Source organism: Phocoena sinus, chromosome 15, assembly GCF_008692025.1.
Source record: "Phocoena sinus isolate mPhoSin1 chromosome 15, mPhoSin1.pri, whole genome shotgun sequence".
Lineage (NCBI taxonomy): Eukaryota > Metazoa > Chordata > Mammalia > Artiodactyla > Phocoenidae > Phocoena > Phocoena sinus.
Window position 1 is genome coordinate 72127248 of NC_045777.1, and position 17953 is coordinate 72145200.

Consider the following 17953-nt stretch of genomic DNA (forward strand, 5'->3'; position numbering starts at 1 on the left):
CTCTTATCTGTTTCTACATGTGTTTGTTTCTGGCGGCCAATCTTTTGCTCTTGTGTTTTTGGTCTGCTGCAGTCTCTGTCTCTCTGCCTTTGCATCCTCTCTGATTCAGGGCTCTTAGGTTACGACTCCGGATCCAGGTCTGTGTCCATCGGCCTGCCTCTCCTCAGCATTTATCTGGCGTCTGCCACTAGCTCCCGCTACTGCCTGTCTCCCCCAGCCCAGCCCAGCCCCCACGCGCGGCCCTCTGACTCGCCGACCGGTCCCGCTTTGTCTCCCGTGTCTCGGCGCCCCGCCCCCGCCCCATCTGGGGTCTCCGCCGCCCTCTGCCGCCCTTTGTCTGCCTTGGTCTTTCCCCCACCCCTTTCCCCGGGTCGGCCTTTGGATCTCTCTTTGTCTCTCCGGGCCGGGGTGGCTGGCGCTGTTGGCCAGCTCCGGAGTCCCGCGCGGGTGGCCCGACACAGCGACAATTAGGAAGTCTTCGGCCCACCACATCCAGCTCCAGACCAGGAGGCACACGGTTAATACCACCGAGTTCGGGCAACTGTCCTCGGCTCAGAGTAGCCATCTCCGCGGCACGCGGCTGCCCGCCGGCCACAGAGCTCTGGAGAACGAGGGCTGCCCCAACAAGCGTGCAGCTCCTCCAAGGTCCTAGAGCGGCCGGGTGCCACCCGGCGCTTCCGCTTCCCGTCCCCGCCCCCGGCGGCCGCCCCAGGGGAACGCCTGGGACAGACCCCCCTCCCCGTTTGGCGCCGAGCCCACATCCCCGAGCCGTTGGCGGCGCGGGCACCGGAGCCCCGCCGAGGAGCTCCGGAGGGCGCCGGGGTGGCGGAGGCGGCTGCTGCAGCGGCGGCGGCGGGAGGAGAAGGGGAGCGGCTGCGCTCCGGAAGGAGCAGCAGGTGCAGGGGCGGCTGGCGGCGCGGGCGGGGATCACCGGGAGCCGCGCCCCGCACCTCGGACCCGAACGCTGCCCGGTCCCCGTGCCGGCCAGCAGAGGGCAGGGCGCCGCCGTCCGCACATGGCTGTGTGACCGTGAAATTGTGTCTGTCCCCTTGCTCAGGGCGGCGTGCCGGCGATGGAGCGCTCGGTGGGGCCCTGGGGCGCGGATCTCCATGGCTCAGAGGACAGGGAGCAGCTGAGAGGCACCCGCACAGGTGAGGGCCAAAGCGGTGCACCGCCGTGGGCAGGTAATGGCCGGGTGAGGACCCCGGTGCTGGGCTCTGCCTGGCCCAGACCCAGAAAAATCGGACAAGAACTGTGCTTCCGGGGGGGGGGGGGCGGGGGGGCGGGCGGGGAGGAGGGGAGCAAAAGCCAAGGGATGGAGCCAGTGTTTCTGAGCACCTACTATGCGCCAGGCCTTGAGGGGCATCACTTCAAGGACTCCCTCCCCGTCCCCGACAGTGATCAGCAGGCTTGCTGCCTCTGCCCTACTTCAGGCCTCATTCTGTCTCATCCCGGCAATTGCAGCAGCCTCCCCTCAGCCCTTTTCTCTCCAGTGATGCACTGTGCAGCCACATTGATCTAAGTCCAGATCTAATCCTGTCTCCCTTCACAAAAACCTTCCCTAGCTCCCTTCTGCTACTAATTAAAAGCCTTAGCCTAGTGTTCAATCCAGATCTTACATGCTTAATCTAGTCTCAGCATCCCTTTCCATGGTTTACTCTTTTCTCTGCTGTGAAAGCCCAGCCCTGTCTCCTTATTTCCTCTCTCTCGTGACAGCACAGTTATTCTGAGCCTGCAATTATAATTTTTTGTGCCTATCTCTCTTACCCATCCTGAGGGACAGGTGTGTGTCTGGGTCCTCTCAGGTACACACAAGATGATTGAAGTAATAAGTTACAGACTGGGCTAATATAAAAAAGATATAATGTAATTAGCAAATACCAGGCAATATAATGTAGGGGTTAACACAGGCTTGAGAATCAGACAGACCTGAGTTAGAAACCTGGTTTTGCTACTTTATAACTCACTTTGAGCAAGTGACTTAAATTCTCGGAGTCTCCATGTTGGGTAAAATGGGGGTAGTTAACAGTATTACCTCATAGGATTGTTCGCAAGGATTCAGTAATGCTTGGTTAAGTTATTGGCACATATGAAGGGCACGGTAAAAGGAAGTTACTGTTACTGAGAGGCACAGACAATAATAAGTGCTTCAGAAATTCAGAGGAGAGAGAGGAAGAGAGATCCTTGTAACCACAGATGGTCAAGGACGCCTTTCTGGGGAGGTTGCTATCAAAGATAGCCAAAGGGCAGGGTCTACAACTCCTTTTTCTTTCCCCAGGTCTAGGGAGTGAGAACGTGGAGATTTCTCAGCCAGATGAGTTTGAACATGCCCCACAGGAGGATGACTTGGGGTTCAAGGAAGAGGAAGATTTGGCCCCAGGTCATGAAGTAGGAAATGCCTCTCTCAAACCCGAAGGCATTCAGACCTGGGATGACTTGTGGGTCCAGAGAGTGGGACCTGGGAAACCACAGGCCCGGGACAGAGGCCCTCGGCTCCTGGGAGAACCACGCTGGGGCCAGGCTAGTGATCGGGCTGCCGTGTGCGGCGAGTGTGGCAAGAGCTTTCGGCAGATGTCAGATCTGGTGAAACACCAGCGAACCCACACAGGGGAGAAGCCCTACAAGTGTGGGGTCTGTGGTAAGGGCTTTGGGGATAGCTCTGCCCGTATCAAACACCAGCGAACTCATAGTGGTGAAAAGCCCTACAGAGCCCGGCCACCAGCCCAGGGCCCCCCAAAGATTCCTCGATCCAGGATCCCTGCTGGTGAGCGCCCCACCATCTGCGGTGAGTGCGGCAAGAGCTTCCGGCAGAGCTCTGACCTGGTGAAACACCAGCGGACACACACGGGCGAGAAGCCCTACAAGTGCGGGGTCTGTGGCAAGGGCTTTGGCGACAGTTCTGCCCGCATAAAGCACCAGCGGACACACCGGGGGGAGCAGCCCCCCCGGCCCGTGGTGCCCCGACGGCTGCCATCTCGAGCAGCCACGGCAGCCGCACAGGGACCTAAGGCCCAGGATAAGCCATACATCTGCACTGACTGTGGCAAAAGATTTGTACTCAGCTGCAGCCTCCTGAGCCACCAGCGCAGTCACCTGGGGCCCAAGCCTTTTGGCTGTGATGTGTGTGGAAAGGAGTTTGCCCGGGGCTCAGATCTGGTGAAGCACCTGCGGGTGCACACAGGAGAGAAGCCTTACCTCTGCCCCGAGTGTGGCAAGGGCTTCGCTGACAGCTCCGCCCGGGTCAAGCACCTCCGCACCCACAGTGGCGAGAGGCCTCATGCCTGTCCGGAGTGTGCCCGCACCTTCAGCCTCAGCTCCACCCTTTTCCGCCACCGCCTCACTCACGCGGAGCCCCAGGACTTCAGCTTCCCAGGCTACCCCCTCGCCCCCCTGATCCCCAGCCCACCCCCCAGCTCAAGCCCACCCCCACCTCCCCTTGGCACCAGCCCCCCGCTGACGCCTCGAAGCCCTTCGCACTCAGGTGATGGCCCTTTCGGCCTGCCTGGCTTGGAGCCGGAGCCTGGGGGCCCACAGGCTGGGGAGCCACCTCCACCGCTGGCGGGTGACAAGCCCCACAAGTGCCCTGAGTGTGGCAAGGGTTTCCGCCGAAGCTCGGACCTGGTGAAACACCATCGTGTACACACGGGGGAAAAACCCTACCTCTGCCCTGAATGCGGCAAGGGTTTTGCCGACAGCTCTGCCCGAGTCAAGCATCTCCGCACCCACCGTGGTGAACGGGCTCGGCCACCACCACCATCCACTCTCCTGAGGCCACACAACCCCCCTGGCTCAGCACCCACGGCCCCTCGATCCCGAGTCCGGGCTCAGCCCTCTGGGCCCAGCCAGCCCCACGTGTGTGGCTTCTGTGGGAAGGAGTTTCCCCGGAGCTCGGATCTAGTCAAACATAGGCGCACACACACCGGGGAGAAGCCATACAAGTGTGCAGAGTGTGGCAAGGGTTTTGGTGACAGTTCTGCCCGCATCAAGCACCAGCGTGGGCACCTGGTCTTGAGGCCCTTTGGGACAGGGGATGGTCAGGCAAGGCCCCTCAAAGAGGAGCCACCAACGGGACTGGAATGATGGGGTCCAGGGTGGGTGGAGGCCCAGGAGACCAAAGGGGAGGGTATCTGCCGCTTAAGCAGAGAAGAAAGGGCCTGGGAGGCAGTGGGAGGGAGAAGGAGGGGAAGAAACAAATGCGAGAAAGGAGTGGATAGATAGCAATAGAGATTTGGAGACAATGACCTTGAAGCTCAGGAAACTCCTGGCTGGGCTCAGTCAGGACCTTGCCAGTGTGGTTTATACCCCCAGCTTCTAGAACACTGCCTAGTATACAGTAGGCAATAAATATTTGTTGATGAACAAACTGACCTTAGCCTGAGGGCCCTTAAAGAACTCTAAATTCCTGCTGCCTCTTAACCTGTAAATTGACCCCTCCCAACCTTGCCCCTGGGAGACCAGCACCCTGAACCAGGGTTTGTTAGACCTATGAGCTTCAACAATGAGACTTCTGAGGTTTAGGGTGACAGAGTGAGGCAAGGCCATCTTGACCACCCTACTGATGGTGAGAGTATTGTTGTGAGGCAGGCAGTACCCAGCCTCAGGCCGCTGGACGTGGTCTTAGCCAGGAAGAGGACACTTGGAGAGGCCAGACCTATCTGCCCTGGAGAAGCCCAAACTGCCCTGACACCTGGACACGGCAGAACAGGTCAGAGACAGCAGAAAGAGCAGTCATCTGCCCTGGGTGCTAAGCCCAGGTCCTGGTGGACGGCAGCAGAGATACACTGGCAGAAGGGCAGTATAGGGGTGAGGAGGAGCCAGGGAAGCATCAAGGCCTGACAGCCACATCTCCATGTGTCTCGCCAATAAACTGCTTCTTGTCTGAGGCTTGGACTCTTGTGTGCGTGTGTGCGTGGTGAGGGGTGAAAAAGGTGCCGAAGGGTCGCCACAGGCAAAACCCATAAGCCATGTTGTAAACTTGCTCTCTTTGAGCCCTGTCAAATAAAGAAGTTGGGTTGTCATAGCTGCTTTTTAGCTCTGACAACGGGTTAAGAAAACGGCCACCAGGCCTGTCAGCTGATGCCTCAGACCTGAGTTCTGGCTGCCCACAGGAGCCACCTACGCCACAGGCTCGAGCGCGACCCTTAAAAGGAAAAACACTCGGTGGGAGCGTGGGGGGTGGGGGGTGGGCGGGTGTTCTGCGAGCGCTGTTGCTATGGCAACAGGTACCGGGAGAAAAGTGGCTGGCAGGAATTGGTACCAGCTCAGAAGACCCCGACACTGATGTTCTGCTTTCTGGGAAACCCCACCTCCCTGTGACCCTTTTTTTATTTGTCGAGAAACAGGTCATTTGGCTGCATAGCCCAAAGGCAGGGCCAAGGGGATGTCTCTATACCCCAGAAAAGGCAACCGTGTTTCCCAGCTATCCATGCGTCATTAGGTGCAGGACTCCAACTCCTAGCTTTTTCCGAGGAGGGCGCCAATAGGGAAGAAGGGGAAAAAGGAACTGACCTGATTGGCCAGGGACAAAAAAGACTAGGGCGGTTCACCCATCTAAGAAACGAAGTACAAGACTCCCTACAACTTCGCAGGCTTGGCGTCTCAGCTAATTTGCGTGCGGGAACGGTCCCCGGGTAGAAGCTCTCGCGACATCTTAACCGTCGGCCGGGCTTCCTTAGAAACCAATGAAAGCTTGCTGCAGCGCGGGTCCTCCCAGTCCTCCCACCCCTGCCAAGTTGTTAAACAGATTCGAAATCCCAGAATTTTGAGTTCAGGCCTGGAGTGCTCAGCGGCTTCTGTCCTAAGTGCACACAAACACCCATAGACCTGAATGGAGGCCTTTGGGGCTTTGGGAAGATCCTCCCTGCTGGTTGCCGTGTCTCACCTCCCTACCAGGTTGGCCTCCAACGTAGCCTGCAGTGAACTTTGTAAAATCTGACCACTTCACTCCCCTATTAAAAACCCTGCCGTATATGCGCATGTCCTCTCTATAAAACTTAACTCCTAGATGGCATTCAAGGCCTTCCACTTGTGTGGTTTCAGACCCGTGCCTCTTAAATATTCTGTTTTTGTAACTTGGAATGCCCCCCTTCCCAACGTGTTAACCTATCCAAACACCTCAAGTGTTACTTCCTCCCAGAAGCCTTCCCTAAACCTCCAGCTTGGGTTAGAACCCCCTTCATATGATGTGTTAAGCTCCTTTAACACATCGAGAGCTTCTTTAGGATAAAGAGACACTCAACAGCATTACCTACTGTGTGCTGGGTACTGGGCATAGAAAGATGAATAAGACAAAGTTTCTGCCCTCAGTTTCTACGCAGAAGCTAGACATTGAACAAATATTTTCAAGCGTGGTAAAGACTATGCAGGAAGCAGGCATGCAGGAGAGACTCCCACATGGTTCAATGCCTCTCCAAAGAAGAGGCAATTATGTTAAGACGTAAAGAATGACTTGGAACAAGCCGAGAAAGGAGGAGGTGGGAGATGAGATGGCGGATGGTGTGTTCTATGCACCAAGTCCTTGGGATTCAAGAACTCAAGTAAACTTCTAGTGAGGCTGAAGGCAAATAGTGAAATGCAGAATAGTGAAAAGTAAGATAAAGACTTCCAAATTCAACTTTCTACCTCCCAGTCCTAAAAGGGGCCTGGCACACAATAAGGCTCACTCAATACTTTGGTGAACGATGTCCTTGGGACATGATGTGCTCTTCATGAGAGTTTACAGTCCCACAAACTGCTACCTCTTTGCCCATCTGGCAAACTCCCACTCATCTTTGAAGGTCCTTTACATTTATCTCTTTGGTGAGGCCTGCACCCAATATCCACTCCCTTCCAGGGGGCTGTCAGAACACCTATTGTTTCCTTTTCATATGTATATAATATATATATCATATACATATATATTTTTAAATCACCTTCTTTACTAGACTGTGAGATTCTCAAGAACAAGAACTAGCTCTGATTCCAGATAGATACTTGTACACGTTCCTCCTTTTGCAAGCATCTGTTCCAAAGTCCTCCCACAGTAGGAGGACCTTCCAGTAGGGACTTTCGCTGCTCCCAGCTGAGCCTCCTCACTGATTCTCTGAATTAGGGGAAGCACGCCTTGCCTTTCGCTAGAGTTCCTGCCATAATCTGGCCCTGCCTCCCTCTTCTCCAGCTCCCACACTACATTTCCATTAACTCACTTGGCTCCAGCCATACAAGCCTTCTTTCTTTTCCTCAAACATGCCAAGCTTAATCTCACCTTAAATTCTCTGTAGTTCTGTCTAGAACATTCTTCATCTAGATTTTCAAATGGCTAACTTTTTCTCATCATTCAAGTTTCATCTCATATATTATATCCTAAGAGATGCCTTCCCTGCCCACATTAAAGAAGCTCCCAACCATAGCCACTCCTTGTTGCATCATCTGGCCCTATTTCCTTCTTACACCTATCGTTACCTGAAATTATCTTATTTACTTGTTGACATTTTTTACACCTTGAGAAGTGCCATGGTAGCTAAGATTTTTGTCTCTTTTGTTCACTACTGCATCTCCAATATCTAGAATAGTGCCAGGTACATAGTAGGGTTCAATAAGTATTTGATGAGAGAATTAACACAATCAAAGTGGCTTTTGGGATCCTGAGGGTGAGTATCACACTCATTTACCCCCTTTTCCCAGCTCTGAGGAAGAGCAAAACTTTGACCAGATGTAATCCCAACATCCAAATTATGTTATGGGCTCTGCAGACTGAGGATCAGGCTTGAGTCCTGGCTCTGCTACCAATTTCCTCATGTAACCTCATTTCTGAGAGAGAATTTGGTGCAACAGGAAGAGCATGAGGTTTGGAATTGGCTACTTCCCAGCTATGTGACTTTGAGCAAATTACTTAAGTTTTTAGTTCCGTCATTTGTCAAAGGAAGGTAATATGATTGATCCCCACAGGGTTGTTGTAAAGAGACAACTAGGGATTGTAAGCACTTACTGAATGTAATTTCTCTTTCATCATTTCTGAATCTTCGTTGCCCCATTCATAAATTGGGAGAATTAGGTATCTTTTTCAAGAGAAGTGGGAAAATACAGATCTTTACATGAAATATCTCAATTTTTAAATGTTGGAAATTAAATTTTGTAAAAGACCTCTCGTGCTTCTTTTGAAGTTAACTTTTAAACTTGAGAGCCAAACAAGATACTTCTGTGGACTGGATCTGGTCCGTGTGCCATAATTTTCCACCTAGGCTACTGGGTTGCTGGGGATGCTGTGACAACACTTACTGTGTAACTTAGACAAGTCAGTTAGCTTCAGCTAGCTCATCTGTGAATTTCAATTAGCTCATCTGTGAAACGGACCCACCTTTGTGCGGATCGAGATCAGATGTGCAAAAGGCTTAGCATAACGATGGCGCATAAGAGGCACACCACGCGACAAACAGCAGCGGTTGCTTGGGTGGCTGTTGGTAAGTATGTATTCAAGGAGCAAGATATCCCAGAGACCAGGAGACCGTGAAGGCGACGCTGCGAAAGGATGGGAGAAGAGGCAAAAAGAGGGAAGGGAAGAGGTGAGGCAACAGGGTCCGCCCTCCAGGCGGGGCGCCAGCGAGAGGCCCAGGCAGGGGCGGGAGCGCACGTGGCCTATTTCGGGCGGAGCAGACGCGCTTGGCCGCAGCTGAGACCTCCGAGCCAGCCGCAGGAGACGAGCCTTTAAGGTAGGTCACTACCGGACTGTGAGGACCTTGAACACCGAGTAGGGCAGCCCGGGGTCTTTGGGAGTCGGAATTGAGCTGAAGGCACTGGGTGTGGGCTCGCCACCCTCCCGGGGCAGTTTGGGCCGGACGCCTGGGTCCTCTGGCCCCTCCCCTAGGGGCGGGGTTAGGTGTTCTGACCAATGGCCAGTCGTCACCGAGGCCCCGCCTACTCCCCGCCCCCGGAGTCGCGGCGTCGCAGAGTGCCCAACCGCCCGGCGCCCTGGCCTGGGGCAGCTCGAGCGACCGAACCTGTGGCTGGTGAGTGCGCACCCCCTCAAGGTCTCCGTCCCGATCCTGACTCCAGCCCGTGCCCTAGAGCTCCGGGCCGCGGACCCAGGCACCGGGGAGTGACTCAGCGCGGGGAGGGTGGTGACTCACTGGGGCTAGAGATTCGAAGTGTTCAGGGCCTTGAATGCCGGGATGAGTGGGGTGAACGAGAGTCTTCCGAGCTGGTCCCGGGATAGGGCTGGGGCCTAGGGCCGGGCTGGGATAGAGGGAAGAAGGTCATACACAAAGATCACAGGAGAAGCCACGGCTGCACCGCCTTGTGTGGGCCAGAGCCATGGTGGGGGGGCGGGTCCTGAGCTTCTGACTCAGCTCCCTGCCCCAGGACACCAAGATGCCCGGTGAACAGCAGACAGAGGAGGAGGAGGAGGAAGAGATGCAAGAAGAGATGGTACTGCTGGTGAAGGGTGAGGAGGATGAGGGTGAAGAGAAGTATGAAGTGGTGAAACTCAAGATCCCCATGGACAACAAGGAGGTACGTGTTCCACACCCTGGGGTCCCTTCGCCCCTAAACCTGGTGCAGGTCCAGCCTCCCTCACACAGAATCCAGGGATCCTGTCCCTACTTTCCCTTGACTCTCAGGGTTGGCCACCCATCCTTCTGTCCCACAATCCATGCTGCCATCATACAGATGTCACGCCTACTGTGCCAGGCTCTGTGCTGGGTGCTGGAGAGTACACGCTCTCCTCGGTTCCTCGAGGAGCTTGATGTCTAGCAGGGTTAGACTGACAAGGGTGTTGAAGGTTTAAAGAGAGGAGTTTTAAGGAGATCAAAATATGAGTTAGATTTACCCATTAGAGACCCTAACTGCCACTACGTATAGTTCTACTTCCCAAAACCCTACAGGACTCCCACCCACAGCCAGAGCAGCCCTGAGTCCAGCTGGAAGACTCCTGGGCCAGATTTGTGGGCCCAGGCTCCCTCTGATTTCTTCCTGCACAGGCGCCAGTTCCCAGAAAAAGAAAGTTCTGCTGCCCCCTAGTGGGTGTGGTGGGCCCTAGGGGGAGGGGGCTGGCTGCTGTGGCCTCCTCTTCCAGTCAAAATAACTATTTAGGGAATTCCCAGGCGGTCCAGTGGTTAGGACTCTGCGCTTTCACTGCGGTGGCCCGTTTAGTTCTGTTTTCTCAGGCTTCCTTGGCCCATCCTCCTAGCTCAGCCTGCCTCTTCCGGCCCTGTGAATCCCCTGGTCTCCACCTTTGGCCTATAAGTTAAGAACTCAGATTCCAGAGTTTAGGGTGGACTTCCAACTCTGTCACTCACCAGCTGTGTCACCTTAGGCAAGTTTAACCTCTTTGTGGCTCAGTTTCCTCACTGGTACAAGGGAAATAATAATAGCACCTACTTCTTGGGGTTGGGAGGATTAAATGAGTTAATACATGTAAAGAGTTAGAACTGTGTCTGGCACATAATAAACACTATGTAAGTATTTGCTGCTATTATTCATTCTTCTCCCTAAAGTTCAGGACCTTGGGCTAGGTCATCCTTCTGGAGATTTTTCTACTCATTTTTATCAAGGCCTTTCTGGGCTGAATCCTGAGGCTTGGGAGTGAACAGGGAAACCTAGAACATGGAGGCCTAGAGAATTGAGGGCAAATAACTCAAGGCAGTGGGGAAGGCTTCATGGAAATGACTTTGACATGGGCCTTGAAAACTTAGTGGGAATTTGGCAAATGGAGGATGAGGAAGGGCATTTCAGGATGAGGAAACAGCAAAAGCAAATGCTCAGAGAAGCTAAGGCCAGAGAAGTAGGCGGGGCCAGAGAGTAAAAGGTGTTGAAAGCCAGCTTAGGAATTTGGACATACTCTGTTAGGTTATGCGGTGCCATCAGAAGCCTCAAGCCAGAGGAGAGACATGATCAGATTTTCTATTTAGAAGAATCGTGGGCTGCTGTGGGGAGACCAGGTCAGGTATGGCTGGTAGCCTGCTCTAAGGTAGTGGCAGCAGGGGAGAGAAGATGGAAATAAGGGGGTTTTGGGGAACATTGATTGGACTGGATGGAGCTAAGGATGGGAAGGGTGGGTGTAGGCATGGCTAGTCATGAAAAGGCTGTAGAGCTAGACTCTGAATGGTATCATGTAGCGGTTAAAAGCATTGGCTCAAATCCTAACCACTATTTACCAGTTTTGCCTCGACAGCCTTTTCATATATAAAATGAGATAATGAAAGTAAGATCCTTGAAATCCAGTCTAAGTATCACGTGGGTGACTGGATTTGGAGGAGGGTGGAAATGAGAGTTACACACACACATCCCACAGAGATTTAGCACTGTGCCCACAAGATAGCTCATCAACTTGCTGTGTGGTCTCCCTGAGTCTCGGTTTCTATGAAATAGTGGTCTCCAAAGCTCCTTCTAGTGTCAACATTCTGTGACTCTCAGCTCTCACCCAGTCCCATGGCCGGTCCTTGTCCAGAACAGGCCTTAATTATGCTGCACTCAGTAGCTGGAGTATTCTCTCACTGCCTATTAAAATCCAAACTATATTTAATGAATAGAAGGGTTTTGTCAGAGGGCTCTATGTACATCCAGTCCTGTCTCTCCCTGCTTAAAATTGAACCCTTGAGTGGTATTCTGTTTCCCTCAGCTCCTGCGCCTGGCATTCAAAGGTCTTCATCGTCTGACCTCATGGCTTCATCTCTAGTCACTCAGCACCCATCCCATGCCCCAGCTTCAAACACACCTGACCCTTCTTACCTCGAAGACTTTGCCCATGTGGTCTTTCAACCTGTAAAACCCTCTTCACCTTTCCCACCTGCTTTCCCTAGGAGTAGTGCATCTCCTAGATCAGGTTTCTTCATTTTTAACATGCGTACATATCACCTGGGGATTTTGTTAAACTGAAGAGTTTGATCCAGTAGGTATGGGGGGGACTTGAGATTCTGTATTTCTAACAAGTTTCCAGTGATGCTGATGCTGCTGGTCTGTGGACCACACTTGCTTTAGCAATGAGCAAGAGGATAGGGATTGTATTTTATACTCTGTACTCAAAAGAAGGGAGATTCTGACAGCTAAAAAAGCGCAGGTGAGGGAGACAAACTGTGTAGGTAACCTTAAACTTGTCAGTGAGATAGAATTGCATCATTCTATGAGAGAAGAGGTGTTTTAGATAATGACAGACTTCCAGTGTAAACCCTGACCCTGCCGATGGATTAGCTGTAGGACCTTGGTAGTCACTTACTTCTGAGTCTTATATCCTTATTTTAAAATGGTGCTAATACAGTCTAACCCAAAGGGTTGTGAGAATTTAAAATAAGAACATGGGTGGAAAGCACTTACCACACTTCCTGGCACATAGTGAGTGCTCAGTAAGTGGTAGTTATTGTTATTAATTAGAAAAGTAATGGCTGAGGAAAAAACTGGAATGTTTGCTCTGGTTTAAAACAAAAACACCTTAAGCAGGAAGACAAAATCACTAACTTTATTTTTTATTTATTTATTTATTTTTAAAATAAATTTATTTATTTATTTTGGCTGCATTGGGTCTTTGTTGCTACACTCAGGCTTTCTTTAGTTGTGGTGAGCAGGGCTTCTCATTGCGGTGGCTTCCTTGTTGTGGAGCACGGGCTCTAGGCACGCGGGCTTCAATAGTTGTGGCTTCTGGGCTCTAGAGCGCTGGCTCAGTAGTTGTGGCGCACGGGCTTAGTTGCTCCATGGCATGTGGGATCTTCCCGGACTAGGGCTCAAACCTGTGTCCCCTGCATTGGCAGGCAGATTCTTAACCACTGCGCCACCAGGGAAGTTCCAAAATCACTAACTTTAAATACTTGGATTATCATATTCTTATACTACATGTATCCCCCTTCTGGTATTTGCCAGGCTTCAGTCACTTACCTGTTTGCTCATTTATTTAATGCTCTTCCTCAGATAGATTCACATTGTTTTGTTAAATAAATTTACCCTCATCTGAGCAGTAATACTGATGAAATTGTGGGTTTCATGTGATCTGTTGTTTTTCTAATATCCATGAAAATAAATACATAATGATCATAGTAAGATAAGAGTTAGCCTACATAACACTTAGAATCCTCTTGCATTCTGTGATGTGCATACCTCAAGTCGGGAAATATTGATCTCACCTAGCCTACCTTGCCTTCCTTGGTTCACTGAGGCAGGGGAAGGGAGGGACTTGCCTGGGGTCTTAATGAGCTAGACTCAGCCCCTCTTATGAAGATTCTTCCTAGGGCACCCAAGGCCCCTCCTCCTGGAGCTGGAGATACCAAGGGTATTTGTGTGAAGAATTTCTTTTTCACAAGATAGTGAATCCAGCATAAGGAAGTCCTCAGGCTGGTCAAAGTCACCTTAAAGAAGGGTGCCAAAGAAAAACGGGCCAGAAAAATACAGATATAATGAGAAAAATTCTCTCCACGATGGCTGACGTGATGAAATAAACCCAATAGATGTCAAAACCAGGGCAAGACTGGAAAGCATGACCTTGAATTCAGACTGCCGAATTTGCTGTGGGGAGTTTCTCGATTTAAAGTATCAAGTTGTATTTTAACCTTGAATCCCTCTTAGAGAGTGCCAGGCACTTGGAGTCCAGCGGCTGTCACATCTTCATGCTGTGTGTGCAGGGAAGCAGTGTAGCCTACTGGTTAAGGGTGAGAACTCTAAGGTCAGTCCCGACTCCCACTGGCTATGTGAATTTAATCTCTCTGAGCTCAGTTTTCTCAAAAGATAATGCCTGACTCAAGGGGGAGTGACAGGAAGATTTAATACAATAATGTACATAACATAGCACTGTCAGATCTTTACACTGTAATGTTATCATTATTACCATTATCATGATAATAGTATTTAAGCCAGGGTTCCCTTGGCTGGTGACCAGTTTCCCAAACTGCCTTGTTTGCAAATTTCTGAGGTGGTTACCAAAAAGCTACTGTCTTTTTAACAAAGGATCTTGAAGGCCCTGAAGGTGCCCTCCTTACAACTTCAGAAAGAAGAGGCCTGCCACTGCCTAGTTGTCATTTACCCTCTCTTAACCTGTTTCCTTATCTATAGAAGAAGAATAGTGATAATCACTTGGTGGAGATGGAATATGGGGAGAAAGAAGCTAACACTGTCTTATCCTTAATATGTGCCTGGTTTTTCATTTGGTCATGAATTAATATCCTATTTGCTTAGTCCATAGTAGCGATTTAACACCACTTTTGCTAGGATGAGCCTTCTCTTTTCTAAGAAGGAAGCAATGTTTCCTCAGTATTCCTCTTTACTGTTAGTACAAACTGTTTTCCCTTCATCTACCTCTTATAAAGCATTTCTTTTTCTGATTTTATCTCCAGAGGCCCAGACCTCATGAAATTGGCTTATTTTGAAATTTTTTCATTTCAGGCCTCAGAATAGTATTTGGGTTTCACCCTGGCTGCCTTTTTTGCAGCTTAAAAAATGATAGGTGCTTGCTCTTGAAAGTTTATTAGAGAGCCTGGACTTGATGGTGGCCTGGTTTCTAAGACACCGTGCTCTCCTGGGTCTCTTACTTCACTGGCTGCTTCTGCTCAGTCTCCTTTGCTGGCTGCTTTTTGTCTTGCCACCCCCATTTCTCTCTGCCTATTCCTTGGGCGAACTCATCCAGTCTCAAGGCTTTAAAAACCACCTCCACGCTGATGCCTTCCCAATTAACATCTCCAGCCTGGGCCTCTCTCCTGAGCTCCAGATGTGTCAAGGAGAACTGCAGATAAGATCAGAAACGGATCATAGGTACCAACTTGCGCCTCCCTCCACCCTCAGCTCTGTAGATGGCAATTCCACCTTAGCAGTTGCTAAGCTCAAAATCCTTGGAGTCATTTTTACTCCTTTCTTTACACCTCATGTCTAATCTACTATCAAATTTGCTGTCTCAAACTGCATATGTCCAGAAGCAGACCACTTCTCACCACCTTCACTTCCCAACTTTGTCACTGGGTCCAAGCCACTGTCTTCTCTGGCTTGCAGTACAGTAGCCTCCTCACTGGGTTCCTGCCCCCTCCCCTCCTTTATTCTTTTTTTTTTTTTATTAATCTTTTTTTTTTGGCTGCGTTGGTTCTTTGTTGCTGCGCATGGACTTTCTCTAGTTGCGGCGAGCGGGGGCTACTCTTTGTTGTGGTGCGTGGGCTTCTCTTGTTGCAGAGCACAGGCTCCAGGCATGTGGGCTCAGTAGCTGTGGCTCACAGGCTTAATTGCTCTGCAGCATGTGGGATCTTCACGGACCAGGGCTTGAACCCTTGTCCCCTGCATTGGCAGGCGGATTCTTAACCACTGCACCACCAGGGAAGCCCCTGAAACCTTTTAAAATATGAGTCTAATCTGTTCCCCTCCTTGCTCAAAACCGTCTAACATCTCTATTGAGTCCTCACCTCATTCACATGCAAGGCCCTATGCTAAGATATCCCCTTCAGGACCACTCCATGGATTACTCTTCCCCTCCTGCCGTCCGCCCTAAGCACTGTTTCTGGCCATTCCTAGAACAGGAAAACTCCTGTCTCAGGGCCTTGCTTTTCCCTCTGGAACCTGCTCTCTCACCTCCTTAGGTCTTCGCTCATGTGACATCAGCGAGGTTCCTCAACCCTATTTAAATTTGCAGCACCCCCTCCAATACCAGCACTCCTTATCCATTCTTCCTGAAACTAGGAATTTAAAAAAAAATTTAATGTTGAATCCCCAGTTCCTAGAACAGAGTCTGGCACATTGTACGCGTTCAATAAATACTGTATGAATTAATAAAGAATAGCTAGAATTACACTAGGCATTGTGCTATGTGCGTTTATGTTAATCTCATTTAAAGCGCACAACCGTCCTGAGAGGCGCACCCCGTGGCTTTTCCTACTGTACAAACGGGGGACGAAGAGGCTGCAGCCGGCAGAGCCCCAGGTCTCTGGCTCCCGAGCCTCTCGGTCAGGGCTGACCTGTCCCCTGTCCCCTCTCCCTACAGGTCCCGAGCGAGGCGCCAGCGCCGTCGGCGGACCCGGCGCGCCCACACGCGTGCCGGGACTGCGGCCGCGCCTTTGCGCGCCGCTCCACATTGGCCAAGCACGTCCGCATACACACGGGCGAGCGGCCCTTTGCGTGCACCGAGTGCGGCCGGCGCTTCTCGCAGAAGTCAGCGCTGACCAAACACAGCCGCACGCATACGGGCGAGCGGCCTTACGAATGCCCAGAATGCGACAAGCGCTTCTCGGCCGCCTCGAACCTGCGGCAGCACCGGCGGCGCCACACGGGCGAGAAGCCGTACGCATGCGCACAATGCGGCCGCCGCTTCGCGCAGAGCTCCAACTACGCACAGCACCTGCGCGTGCACACGGGCGAGAAGCCGTACTCGTGCCCGGACTGCGGACGCGCCTTCGGCGGCAGTTCGTGTCTGGCGCGCCACCGACGCACGCACACGGGCGAGCGGCCGTACGCATGCGCCGACTGCGGCACGCGCTTCGCTCAGAGCTCGGCGCTGGCCAAGCACCGGCGCGTGCACACGGGCGAGAAGCCGCACCGCTGCGCCGTGTGCGGCCGCGGCTTCGGCCACCGCTCCAACCTGGCGGAGCATGCGCGCACGCACACAGGCGAGCGACCCTACCCATGTGCCGAGTGCGGCCGGCGCTTCCGCCTCAGCTCACACTTCATCCGCCACCGTCGCGCGCACATGCGGCGCCGTCTCTACATCTGCGCGGGCTGCGGCCGGGACTTCAAGCTACCCGCCGGAGCCACTGCCACTGAGCGCTGCCCAGATTGTGAGGGCAGTTGAACCGCCATTCTTGTCTCCGCGGGGTGCGAGCTGGGGAGGGGCACGCTAGTATCCCGACCTGGGGCTGCGTTAACCTGGACAACTCCCCGCCCCGCCTCCTGCGTCTCAGATGGGGTGGGACGGCGGGCCTGGCTGCCCTGGAACTGGGAGACAGGGAGGATCCCCTACCGGGGATCCCTGGAAACGCGCCCACCTCCCCCTCATTACATCCCCTCGGCCCGTGTTAGAGTGAATAAAGTATTATATCTTCACCCCACCCGTGCCTGTGAATGAGGTGGGTGGGGTGTGAATTAGGAAAGTTGGGGGTCTCTCTAGGCTTAGGTGATTTAGGTGAATTGTCATGGAGTCAAGTGGGGCTATAAGCCCAAAAGTGTTCCAGGAACTGGTTTTGTGTGTGTGTGGAGTCATTCCACGCTTGGCCCTTGGTTATGTCTTCATGACCTCAGACCTAGAAGGGTCCATAAATTTAGCGCATTTGTGATCAACAGGCAGTGCATTCTGCAGAGCTTTGAGTGAGCCGGCATGAACCTCATGGAACTTGGTCTAGTAAAGAGAAGCAATAGTGGAAACTTTAGCATGAGGTTAAAGAACTTCAGTGCTACATTATTATTAGCTCATTTTCATCCTCAAAGCATCCCAAAGTGAGGTAACTCTTTTACCTCCATTTCTGCAGATGAGTAAATAGGTACCGACAGCCAGTGAATAGCACAGTGAGGACAAGTACACAGGCAAGTGCAGTCCCTTGTCATTGGAACTCTGATGGGGGAGTTGCCGGATAGGAGAGGTCTTCAGTGCAATCTTGGAGTTTAGAGAGGCTCTTCTCAGAGGTGGCGTTTAAGCTGGTCTTAAGGTCAAGAGAGTTGGGGTTGGGGACGTATGGAGAGAACCCCTGAACCTGCATGCCAGACTTGTTAGAGCTTGCAGATGTCCTCTGGGGTGGAAGGCAGGGACAACAAGCAAGGACGTTGGCAGGAGACAGACCACTAAGGACCCTGGAAGCCAGGTTAAAGGTTCCAAGGCCACAAAGAAGCCTTGAGGGATTAGAGGGGAGGGAGGCATATGGCATATTATTGAGCTAGAATTAATAGGAGTTAAAGTGGACATGCGGAAAGGAGAGATGGGGCTGATTTCATTTCTCAGCTTGGGTGACCGCAGGCAGTGTCATTGAGATGGGGACGCAGGAGCAGGAGCTGAAGTGGCAGCAATTGTTACACCCCAACCTGGACACACTGAGTG

General features: G+C 52.2%; 2 protein-coding genes across 3 annotated transcripts; both read left to right on the forward strand.

The window, feature by feature from the left end:
- Positions 1-686: 686 nt before the first annotated feature.
- Positions 687-4884, forward strand: ZNF48 (zinc finger protein 48). Its single transcript, XM_032606685.1, has 3 exons — positions 687-896; positions 1058-1151; positions 2279-4884. The coding sequence occupies exons 2-3, from the start codon at positions 1073-1075 to the stop codon at positions 4078-4080; spliced, it is 1881 nt and encodes a 626-aa protein (XP_032462576.1). The 5' UTR covers positions 687-896; positions 1058-1072; the 3' UTR covers positions 4081-4884.
- A 3680-nt stretch (positions 4885-8564) lies between these two features.
- ZNF771 (zinc finger protein 771) lies at positions 8565-16973 on the forward strand. 2 transcript variants are annotated; one of them, XM_032606687.1, is made up of 3 exons: positions 8565-8687; positions 9337-9486; positions 15914-16973. In XM_032606687.1, exons 2-3 carry the CDS (start codon positions 9346-9348, stop codon positions 16715-16717), a joined length of 945 nt encoding a protein of 314 aa, XP_032462578.1. In that variant the 5' UTR covers positions 8565-8687; positions 9337-9345; the 3' UTR covers positions 16718-16973. The 2 variants fall into 2 exon arrangements, with proteins under 2 accessions (XP_032462578.1, XP_032462577.1); XM_032606686.1 differs by lacking the exon at positions 8565-8687 and adding an exon at positions 8913-8984.
- Positions 16974-17953: the final 980 nt, after the last annotated feature.

Bases quoted from the DNA above. Each gene is read 5' to 3' on its own strand.
- ZNF48 (XM_032606685.1), top strand. From the start codon at position 1,073: ATGGAGCGCTCGGTGGGGCCCTGGGGCGCGGATCTCCATGGCTCAGAG. The intron at 1,152-2,278 runs GTGAGGGCCAAA...TTCTTTCCCCAG, and splicing joins GCTGAGAGGCACCCGCACAG to GTCTAGGGAGTGAGAACGTG.
- ZNF771 (XM_032606687.1), top strand. From the start codon at position 9,346: ATGCCCGGTGAACAGCAGACAGAGGAGGAGGAGGAGGAAGAGATGCAA. The intron at 9,487-15,913 runs GTACGTGTTCCA...CTCTCCCTACAG, and splicing joins TCCCCATGGACAACAAGGAG to GTCCCGAGCGAGGCGCCAGC.